The sequence below is a fragment of the Grus americana genome, chromosome 33, assembly GCF_028858705.1.
Source record: "Grus americana isolate bGruAme1 chromosome 33, bGruAme1.mat, whole genome shotgun sequence".
Classification (NCBI taxonomy): Eukaryota; Metazoa; Chordata; class Aves; order Gruiformes; family Gruidae; genus Grus; species Grus americana.
Genome location: NC_072884.1, coordinates 1,243,807 through 1,254,538, shown reverse-complemented (window position 1 = coordinate 1,254,538; position 10,732 = coordinate 1,243,807). Strand labels below are relative to the sequence as shown.

At 63.9% G+C, this 10,732-nt stretch overlaps 2 protein-coding genes across 5 annotated transcripts; both read left to right on the top strand.

The window, feature by feature from the left end:
* Positions 1–755: 755 nt before the first annotated feature.
* RAVER1 (ribonucleoprotein, PTB binding 1) lies at positions 756–7,748 on the top strand. 4 transcript variants are annotated; one of them, XR_008574492.1, is made up of 16 exons: positions 756–991; positions 1,964–2,030; positions 2,356–2,825; positions 3,023–3,214; positions 3,795–3,924; positions 4,005–4,105; positions 4,508–4,591; positions 5,115–5,226; positions 5,514–5,773; positions 5,903–5,996; positions 6,140–6,282; positions 6,394–6,474; positions 6,566–6,694; positions 6,788–6,871; positions 6,982–7,526; positions 7,584–7,748. XR_008574492.1 is itself a non-coding variant. In XM_054807917.1 (15 exons), exons 1-15 carry the CDS (start codon positions 773–775, stop codon positions 7,126–7,128), a joined length of 2,283 nt encoding a protein of 760 aa, XP_054663892.1. In that variant the 5' UTR covers positions 756–772; the 3' UTR covers positions 7,129–7,748. The 4 variants fall into 4 exon arrangements, 3 of the variants coding, with proteins under 3 accessions (XP_054663892.1, XP_054663891.1, XP_054663893.1); XM_054807917.1 differs by having other exon boundaries at positions 4,538–4,591; positions 6,982–7,748; XM_054807916.1 differs by having other exon boundaries at positions 6,982–7,748.
* Positions 7,749–8,544: 796 nt separating this feature from the next.
* FDX2 (ferredoxin 2) lies at positions 8,545–10,220 on the top strand. The gene is made up of 4 exons (XM_054807946.1): positions 8,545–8,696; positions 8,789–8,895; positions 9,144–9,231; positions 9,736–10,220. The coding sequence occupies exons 1-4, from the start codon at positions 8,563–8,565 to the stop codon at positions 9,890–9,892; spliced, it is 486 nt and encodes a 161-aa protein (XP_054663921.1). The 5' UTR covers positions 8,545–8,562; the 3' UTR covers positions 9,893–10,220.
* The last annotated feature ends 512 nt before the right edge of the window (positions 10,221–10,732 follow it).

The following is a 10,732-nucleotide window of genomic DNA, read 5'->3' as shown; positions in this document are numbered from 1 at the left end:
GTCCCTATAGGGTCTGGGGGGCTCAGTGGGTCCCTATAGGGTGTGTGTGGGGGTGTCTTAGGGTTACTATAGGGCAGGGCGGGGTCAGAGGCCCCTATAGGGGGAGGGGGTGTGTCTCGGGGTCCCTATAGGGTGGGTGGGGTCAGAGGCCCCTATAGGGTGAGGGGTGTGTGGCTCAGGGTCCCTATAGGGTGGGTGAGCGGGGTCAGAGGCCCCTATAGGGTGAGGGGGTGTGTCTCGGGGTCCCTATAGGGTGGGTGGGCGGGCGGGGTCAGAGGCCCCTATAGGGGGAGGGAGGTGTCTCGGGGTCCCTGTAGTGTGGGTGGGTGGGGCCAGAGGCCCCTATAGGGGAGGGGGAGGTGGCTCAGGATCCCTGCAGGGTGAGAAGGGGGTCTTGGGGTCCCTATAGAATGGGGTGTCTCAGGGTTTCTATAGGGCTGGGGGGGGGGGTCAGGGGCCTCCATAGGGTGAGGGGGAGTCAAGGGTCGGGTCGTTCAGGGGCGTGGCCGCTGAGAAGCAGCCAATAAGAGTGCGGTAACCGCAGGGCTCGTCCGGTTCTGCCCAATCAGGAGGTCGAATGCTAATAAGGGGCGTCTCCGCCCAATAGACAGCACCGATGCTGCCGGCTTGTTTTTTTCGCCCTGCCCAATGAGGGCACAGAGTGCTCCCGCGTGGGCGCGGCGGCGGGCGGGCCAATGAGGCGGCGGCGTATTGACGGCGCTCTACCCGCCTTTTGCGTCTCGATGGTTCCAGGAGGCGGCGGGTGCCCAAGATGGCGGCGGCAGCGGCGGCGCTCTCGCTGGCGGGCGCCGTAACGGCGCCGAGCCCGGAGCTACCGGGACCGGGACCGGGCCTGGGCCGGGCCCCTGAGGAGGAGCTACCGGTGCTGGACCCGGCCGAGGTGCGAAGCCGCCTGGAGCGGAGCGCCCGCCAGTTCCGGAACCGCCGCAAAGTGTTGATCCGCGGGCTACCGGCCGACGTGAGCAACCAGGTACGGCCCGGGACCGGGGGAAAGCTGGGGGGGGGGGCACCGGGACCCGGCCTGCGGCGGGGGAACCTGAGGGGATACCGGGCCTGGGGCTGAGGATGGACCTGGGGTGGGCGGTTCGAGCTCCCCCGGGCTGGGGTTGAGGCTTCGGGGTGGAGGGCTGGGGTAAGGGCCGGCTTGGGGGATGTGGAGGGGGGCGAGGGCAGAGCCGGGCCCGGTTCCGGTGAGGAGCCGGGATAACGGGCAGCCAGGGACCCGAACTCCGCCGGGTCCTGTGTCTGGCTCTTCGGCCGCTCCTCAGGGCTCCCTGAACCCCTCACGGCCTCGGCTCACCCCGGCTCCCGCGCCCCCAACCCTTCCTGTCTTGTCGCTTTAACGGCTCCCGGGGGAGGAACAGGGGAGTCACCCCCTGGTCCCCCCCTCAAACCCGGCTCTGAGGAAGACCCGGTGCCGCTTAACGAGCCTCAAACGAGCCCTGGACGCCTCAGCGCTCCCTCCGCCCCTTTTCTTAATTCCCTTCCCCGTAAATTAGAGTTAATTATCGCCCGGAGGTGTCGGAGAGTCCGAAGGTCTGTAAATTATTTCGGGGAGGGCAAAGTCTTTGCTCTCAGCAACTGGTTTGAAGATGCTTATCAGGGAGGAGAAGGAGGAGCAGCTTCCCCAGGTGGCCTTAAGGGATAAACACCCTCGGGGTGTCAAAGTGGGGACAAGGCAGGTGACGCCACAAGGAGGGAGAATGATTTTAGGGCCCAAGGGCTGGTTTTAGTGCACGATGAGGATTCCCGGGGAGCGTCTTTGCTTTGAATCGAGCCCGTTCCTTCTCTGTGCCCCTCTCCCAAGCTGGGGAGAGGGGAAATATTTGGGGGTGCCACATGTGGTGACCGGTAGGAATTAGGGGACGTGCTGGAGCTCCTCCCTAGAAGCTGACACCTTTCATTTTTTATTATTTTACTTAAAATCCCTCTGTTTATCCAGGAAGTCCACGATCTGCTGAGCGACTATGAGCTGAAATACTGCTTTGTGGACAAATACAAAGGGACTGGTGAGTAAGCTGCTCTCGACATCGAATCCGGCACCGCGGCATCCCTTCTATTGGGGAGGGGGTGAGGGTGGCTGGGACCTGGGGCCGCCGTCCCTGTCCCCAGTGTCTCCCCGAAGCTCGGGGATGGGGTCACTTCACCGAGGACGGTGTGATTTCACCAGCTGGTGCTCGCCAAGACCTTCCCTCCCGCTTCTCCCCTCAGCTTGGGGCACTGACGGTGGCCAGAGGGATGAATTTTCCCTGGGGTTTAACCCTGCATCTCACGTTTTGGGGTGACAGGGGTGCCGCACAGCCTCACCCTTCCCTCCTGGCTCTGCTCCCGCAGCGTTTGTCACCTTGCTCAATGGGGAACAGGCGGAATCGGCCATCAAAAAATTCCACCTGAGCAAACTCCGGGACAAGGAGATCTCGGTGCAGCTGCAGCCCACGGACGCCCTCCTGTGTATCGCCAACCTCCCTCAGCTCTACACCCAGCAACAATTCGAGGAGCTGGTCCGACCTTTTGGCAACCTGGAACGTTGTTTCCTGGTCTATAGCGAGAAAACGGGACACTCCAAAGGTTACGGATTTGTGGAGTATATGAAAAAGGATTCGGCGGCTAGAGCCAAGTCGGATCTGCTGGGGAAGCAGCTGGGCACGCGGACTCTTTACGTCCACTGGACGGACGTCAACCAGTTGACGTTAGATCTTCTCCATTCCAAGTGCTTGTGCGTCGACAAGCTGCCCCACAGCTACGCCGACCTCGAGGAGCTGCGGCAGGTCTTCTCCGCCGCCTGCGCCCCCACTTTTTGCCAGGTGAGAAGGTCAGAGGGGGGATTTTTTTGGGGGTGCAGCCTCTCTCTGAGCCCCCGCATGCTCACAGGGAGTTTGAGAGCCCGTAGAGAGCAGCTCCCTGGGTTCCCACGGCTGTGTGAGGATCTCTCGGGTCTCGGTGGTGCTTGCTCCCTCTTTTCTCGTCGTCCTCATCCTCCTTTTTGGCATCCCTCTCCTAGCTGGCCTACGGCCAGGACGGGCAGCTGAAAGGCTTCGCGGTCCTGGAGTACGAGTCGGCGGAGGTGGCGGAGATGGTTCAGCAGGCCACGGATGGTTTGCCGCTCGCCGGGAATCACGTCCGAGTCTCCTTCTGCGCTCCCGGCCCTCCCGGCCGCAGCATGTTGGCTGCCTTGATAGCCGCGCAGGCCACGGTGAGGCTCGTGCGTGCACTGCTTCCTCCTCCTCCCCGCGCAGCTTGTTGTCGCTGTGACAGCATTCCCAAGCTCGGGTATCCAGCTTGGAGCAGGCTGTCACGGAGCAGCCGGCACGTTTCCCATCGGATCCCCTATGGAGCGGCCGTCTGTTGCCCGTAGCTCCTACATCTGGGCATCTCCGGTGTGCTGGCGCTCCCAGACTCCGCTTACACGGCACAAATTCCCCCGTTGCTCTTCTCTTCCTGCACGCCGCCGCAAAAATCAGGGCAGGAATTCCGGTTGGCAGCGAAATCCGGCAACCGCTCGATGCGGAGAGCTTTGCCGGGCAGGACTGCAGACGGCGTAGCCGCCGATAGCGACGGCAAACTGCGCGGCTGGCGCTGCGCCTCAGCTTTTGTCAGCTGTAGGGATGGGTTGGTGGTTTCTTCCCTGTCCTACGACGAGATATTTGGGAACTGGGATCTCACTGGGAACTGGGATCTCGCTGGCTTTGGGAGGATAAGGGTAAATTTGGGGTGAGGAGAAGCCTCAAAGCTGGGTGTTTAGCTTTTAACGTGCTCGGTTTTGGTTTTTCGAGGCGCTGAATCGTGGGAAAGGGCTCCTCCCCGAGCCGAATATCCTCCAGATTCTCAACAGCCTGGGAAATCCCGCTTCCCTCCAGCTGCTGCTCAACCCCCTGCTCCACGGGGCTGTCGGAGGAAAACAGGGTAAGGCCGAACGCCGAGCGGAGGCCGGGGGTTTTGTCCTCGCGGCGGCAGGCAGTTCCTCCGGCTTCTCTCCTCTCCAGGAATCCTCGGTGCCGCTCCCTCCGTGCCGCTGGTCACCAACCCGGCCCTCTCCACGGCTCTCCTCCAACTCGCGCTGCAGAACCAAACCCAAGCGCAGCAGGTACGCGGGGATTTTGCCGATGCCGGCTTCCCTTCGCGCCGTGGACGCCGATGCCGCCGTCGTGCCGGAGCCCCTGTGCTGTCGCCTGCCTCGATTTCGCGAGGCGGATTAAAAATCCGCTCTTAGATCAGGGTGCTGCCGCCGCTGATGGGCAGAGGTCTCCCAAACCCACCGGCAGGCTTGTGCCGCTGCTGTTTTTCGTGGCTGCCTCGCTCTTGAGCCTCCGCAGCTCCCGAAACTCTCGTTGCCACTTGAGAGAGGAGCAAAGAGAGGATTAAAGCTCCTTGCTGCGCTTCTCGCTTTCCCTGTACCGCTCGAACCACCCTGCGCTTGGTTTTCTCCTCTTTTTGAGTGATTTTCTGTCTTTTCTGGTCTTTCTCGCTGTGCTTTTTGGTCTGGAAGGCATTGTTTGGGAATTCCCTGTCCCTGCAGAACCAGGTCTGGACCCAGCTGCTGCAGAACAAGGAGAACCAAACCCTCTTCCATGTGAGCGGTAGGAGGCAGCCGGCGCGTTAACGTGCTGTGTGTGCGGTGGTACCGAGCCGTAGCGCCGGGACACCCCCCCTCCCAAAACGCCTTCCCCGCGTCCTCCTTCCCTTTAAAACCAGGCAGCGACTGCGGCGAGGGGTCCGGCGGCGACACCAGTTACCCCAGTGACTCCAGTAATGCTGGAGCTGCTCTCCTCGTGGGGGAAAAGCAAGTTGTTGTTCCGATTTGGAGCCCGGAGGCTTCAACCTCCGTGAGCGGCTCCTCTCTGGGAATCCGGTGAGGCGGCTCATTGGCTTTCCGCCTCGTTGAGCCGATCCCCGCGCCGAGCTTGGGCTCACCGGGTGGGGGGAGAGCGAGAAAACTTACCAGTGTGTTTTTCTCCATGCCTGTGCCGAGCTTTTAGCTGACGGTTGTGGTCCGGGAGCCCTCCATCCCGGGGTTTCCGCTGCTTCTGGAGCCACGGATTTGCCGCGGACGCGTCGGCTTCGCATGGCGTTAAACCTCCTGCTGTCTTTCGCAGAAACCGGGGATCCTGGGCGACTCGCCGCTGAGCTCCCTGTCCCACGGCGCCCTGGGTTTGGCGAACGCGTTGGCGCAGCCCCCCAGCCAGCTCCTGGGAGAGCTCTCCTCAGGTAACGACCGGCGGCACGGTGCGAACCGGGCAACGCTTTCCGGTGGAGAAGGGAGCCCTGCGGAGCTCGCCGCGCTTCGAGGCGCGGTGCCAGCCTAAGGGCACGTCCCTCCCTCTGTGGGGTTTTTTTTTGGGGGGGGGAAGCCACAGAGGGGGACAGGGTTTGGCTTTCCTGGTGCGGGACGGACGCAGGCGTGAGGCAGCTTGCGTGGAAGCGGGGGAAAAGGGCCGAAACGAAGCTGGGGGGGGCTGGATGCCGGTGCCATCCCTCCCCTTCTGTCTCCCCAGGTGGCTCCTTGCCCGGTGACATGGCGCAGGGACATGTCAAATCACCGATTTTGCCTTCTGGAAACGTACCCCTGGCTTCTTTCCTGGGACCGGTGGGAGTAGATCGGGAAAATTCGGTGCTGGGGACGCAGGTGCCTCAACTCACCCCTCCCGCCGTCACCCCCCCGGCTCTTCAGGGTCTCACCACTTCCATTTTGGGATCTGTCATCAGCGGTCTCCAAAAACCAAAACAGAACGAAAATGGACCTCCTGCCTCTGGGGTAAGGTCCCCTCGCTCCGGGACAAGCCTGTGGCACTTTGAGGGGGGAGTTGTGCCATCACCAAACGCTTTCTGACGTGGTTTTGGGGCTGGTTTTGGTATCTGAGCCCCCCGAATGTTTCTCCCGCAGGTCTCGCTCCTGGGGGAGCCCCCCAAAGACTTCAAAATTCCTCTCAACCCCTACTTGAACCTGCACAGCCTCCTGCCAGCGAACAGCCTGGGGGGTGAGCGCTCTCCCTTCCCCTTTTTATTTCCCCCCCTTCCGTTTTGAGACAGAAAAGGGAAATCCCCCAGGACAAAGAACAGGGATGAACGGACCATTTTGGGCAGATTTCTCCTGCTTTAACAAATCTCTGCCTTTTTTCAGGCGCTGCTAATAAAGCATTTAATCTGAAAGCCGGCGTTCTGGGGAGCGTCTCCAATCCTCGGCTCTCCCAGCCCTCCCTGGCCGATCCGCTTCTCCCCTCGCCCGGGCTGGCCGGGGATGGCTACGCCTTCGATTACCAACCGGTACGTGTGATTTTTGGGGGGAAGAGAGTAGATTTTGGGAGGGGTTAGAAAGGTTTTTGCAGGGAGACGGGGCTGCGGCGGCCCCTCTAAGCCGTCTTTTCTTCGGTGAAGGATTTGGGCTCCCGGATTTACCCCCAGACGAGAGACCCTGCCGGATCCATCCTGGGGGGCTTCGGGCACAGCAGACACAAGGTAAAACGCTCCCCCGGTACCTTTTGGGGGGGGTTCCCACCCTGTTTTGGGTGGGGGACCCCATTGTCACCCTCAGCCTTTCCCCTTCCAGCTTTCCTCATCCCCGGGGTTTGAGCGAGGGGCTTTGGGGCCGCCCCTGCCCCCCTTTTACTCAGGATCCCCCAGTTCCTATTTCACCAGTGGCCTTCAAGCTGGGCTCAAACAGAGTCACCTCAACAAGGTGAGCCCCCCCCCTCACATCCCCAAAGCTTGGGGACCCCCCCCCCCCCGCTTGGGAACCCCCTTAATTTCTCCCCTTCCCGCCCCCCCCAAGGCCGTTGGGATGCCACCGTCGGGCTCCGCAGACGCCGTCCTCCCCTTGGGACCCCCCAGCCACTCGCACAACTCCCACTCAAAGGTAAGAAACCCCCCTAAACCCCCCCCCGAATCCCTTCCAAACCCCCCAAATCCCACCCTGATACCCCTCTCCCCTTTTTATTTTTTTTTTTTTTTGTTGTTCTTTTTCAGACCCCCGTGGGTGGCCAGAAAAGAGCTTTCTCCCACCTCCTGCCCTCCCCGGAGCCCAGCCCCGAGGGGTGCTACGTGGGGCAGCACTCCCAGGGCCTGGGGGGGCATTACGCCGACTCCTACCTGAAGCGGAAGAGGATATTTTAGCTGCCCCCCCCCCATTTTCCATTGTCCCCCCCCCCCCCTGTAAATCTTGTACAAATGTGGGTGGTTGGTGGTTTGGGGTTTGTTTTTTTTTTTTTTAAATGTTCAGTCCTTTTTTTTTTTTTTTTTTGACTATTTTTGGAGGGTTTTAAAGTGATTTGAAAGATTTGATGGGGGGGGGGGGTGTCTCGTTGCAAACCCCCCCTTCCCCGTGCCGTAAGGGGGTTCCTGAGAGCCACGGGCCCCCCCTCTTTTTGCCGTGCCCCCCCCATCCCCCAGCAGTAACTGGGAGCTGCGTGTGAGCCCCCCCCAAAAAAACCCCCATGCGCTCCCTGCCTTAACCCACTGCTCGGGGTGAGGAGTGGGGGGCTCCCCAGTTTTGGGGCCCCCCCCAGCCCCATGTTCCCCTCTGGGGGGGGGGGGTGGGTGGGTGTCCCAGGTTAAGTTGGGCACCTCAGCCCCCCCCCCCTTCCTGGACATTTCACTTGTGTGGGGATTTTTTTTGTGGTTTTGTTGGGTTTTTTTGGTTTTTTTAAAAGACTGGAGCTGCCGAGATTTTACACTTTTTTTGGGGTAAAAGTTGCCTTTTTACTTTAACGCTCGTTTTTATTGCCTTTTTTTTTTTTTTTAAAAAAAAAAAAAGGTTCCTCCCTTCCTGGCTGGGGGGGGGGTTTGCCTTCCCCCCCCCCCCGACTTGGGGGGGGCACACCCCCCAGCAGGTGTGTTTGAGGGGGTCCCTGCCTTCCTTTCTCTTCCCTCCCTCTTTTTTGGGGGGGTTTCCTTGTTTTTGAGTTGTTGCCCTGTTTCTACTGTCGATGCCGTCTAGTTTGCTGTATGGGTTTGGGGGGGGGGTTGTCCATGTCCCCCCCTGACCGGACCCTCCCCAAAGTAAAGCTATATTTATATCGCTCTTCTCCTTTTTTATTATATTTGCTGTGATGTCATCATCCCTAATGATGTAGCCCCCCCGAATGGGGGGGAGACCCCAACCCCCCCCCCATCCTGCTCCCCCTCTCCAATATGGCCAAGCAAGGTGGGGGGGGTCCTGGGTGTCACGTTCCCTCAATGCAAAGGGCGTCATCGTCCCCCCTTTCTGGGGTGGTGGGCCCCCCCACTTCATGTGGGGGGGTCCCCTCCATCTCGCCCTCAATTTGGGGGGGTCCCCTGTGTCCCCTCATGCACAGAGCCCCCCTGCTTATAACAGTCCCCTAGGTACCCTCTTCTCATGCAAGGTGCCCCCCCCACATATTAGGGGGTCCTCTAGGTCCTCCCCTCCCCACCCAAGCCCGCCCCCCCCCCCCCCCCCGCGGGAGGTTTAATGAGGAGGTTTAATTAGCACGGGGGGGGGGAAGGGGGCGGCACTGGGACCAGCGCGGCTCCCTCCTGGCACCGCCCACTCGGCGGCGGTCACGTGGCGGCGGTCACGTGTCGCCTGTCATGGCGGCCTCCATGGCGGCGGCGAGCGGCGGCTCCGTGACGCGGCGGCTGCTGCGGGGAGCGGCGCGGGGCCTGAGCGGCGGCGGCGGCGGCGGCGGCGGCGGGGCCGCTGCGGAGGAGCCGGAGGGTGCCGTGTGGGTAACCGGGACGGTGCCAGGGCGACGGTACCGGTAGAGGGGAGGGCGGGTCCCGGTGCTGATTGCCGGTGTCGTGTCCCGGTCCCCAGGGTGAACGTCGTCTTCGTGGATCGAACGGGGCGTCACGTCCCGGTGCGGGGCCGCGTCGGGGACAACGTGCTGCACCTGGCGCAGCGGCACGGGCTGGAGCTGGAGGGTGGGCACCGGCACCGGCGCGGGGAAGGGGGGGGACACACGATCGGGGCGGGACCGGGGGCGGGGGGACAGACCGGGACCGGGGGGCGGGCCGGGGGCGGGGGGTACGTGGCCAGGTCGGGGTCCGGAACGGGTGGGACCCGGCTCAGGACCACCCTGGAAACGGGATGGGCGGGGGGGTCCCGGTGCTGAGCGGGGGGGGGTCCCGGTGCCGGGGGGTACCCGGTGCTGAGCGGGGGGGTCCCGCAGGCGCCTGCGAGGCCTCCCTGGCCTGTTCCACCTGCCACGTCTACGTCAGCACCCCCCACCTCGACCGGCTCCCGGCCCCCGACGAGCGGTAACGGCCCCCCCGCCCCCCCGGCCCCTGACCTCACGTGGGACCCCCCGCGGGACCCCCCGCGTCCTCTCCCCGCTGCCCCCCCAACCCTGCGCAGCCTCTGGGCACCCCCAGAACCCCCTCAGAGCCCCCTGATCCCCCCCCCCCCCCGGCAACCCTTGGGACCCCCCCAGAGCCCCCCCAGGGATCGCAGCACCCCCACCCTGATCCCCTGACACCCCCTGGACCCCAACAGACCCCTTAACCCCCCACCCAAGGACCACGACACCCCCGGGGGCCACCCTGACCCTCTCCCCCAGGTACCACAGCACCCCCAGAGAACCCTGGACCCCCCCAGACCCCCCCCCCCTTAAACCCCTGTACCTCCCCCCCCAGCATCCCAACGCCACCCCATGACCGTGACCTCCACCGCTGCCCCTGAGCCCCCTCTGAGCCCCTTCCCCTGGCCCTGGGGGACCCCCCCCCCAGTGTGTGTCCCCCCCATCCGTGTGTGTCCCCCCCCAGGGAAGAGGACCTGCTGGACCAGGCCCCCCAGCTGCAGGAGAACTCCCGCCTGGGCTGCCAGATCGTGCTGGGGCCGGAGCTGGAGGGGGCCCACTTCACCCTCCCCAGGGTCACCCGCAACTTCTACGTGGACGGGCACGTCCCCAAACCCCACTGACAGCGGGGGGGGGGGACACCCCCCAGTAGGACGAACACCCCCCCCCCCTGCCCTGAGCAGAACGACCACCCCCAAAGCGGGACAACCCCCCCCCCCGCCCCGAGCAGGACGAGACGCTGCAGGACGGTGACGGCGGAGCCGGGGGGGGGTCGGACCCCGGAGTGGGGGGGACACTGGGGTGTGCCCTCCCCCCCCCCGCATCTCCTGGGGGCTCTGGATTTGGGATAACGAGCGCTGCGGTTCGTTAATAATAAATCTGGTCTGAGCGGTGCTCGGGGTCCCTCTGGGGGGGCTGTCGGGGAACCCCCCCTGCCCCGAGTGGGAACGGGTCGAGCTGGGGGGATTTGGGGGGACCCTTTGGGTCCGGGGGGCTCCGAGCAGGAGGGGGGGGGGTTTGAAGGGCTGGGGGGCTCGGAGAGCGCGGGGGACAGAACCCCACGGCGGTGGGATGTGGGGGATGACACCCCCCCCACCGTCCTGCCCCACCCGGGGGGTCCCTGCCCCGGCCCGGGGGTCCCGCCCACGCGGTCCCTCCCCGCCCCCCCGCAGCTGGAGCCGGTTTAGGGCCGGGGCCGGTGCCGGTGCCGGTGCCGGTGATGGCGGAGCAGCTCTTCCTGGAGGGGCAGCCCCCCGACTTCTCGCTGCTCCAGCGGCTGCTCTGCCTCGAACCCGAACCCTGCCGCCCCCTCCTGCCGCCCCCCAGCCCCGGGGAGGGCGCGACCGGGGGTCCCCGCGCCCGCAGGTGGGAACCGGGGGTGGTGCCACCGGGAGGCGGGGGGGAGGAACCGGGAGAAACGGGGATGGATCCACTGCGGGGCACCGGGACAGGGGGTGGGCCCG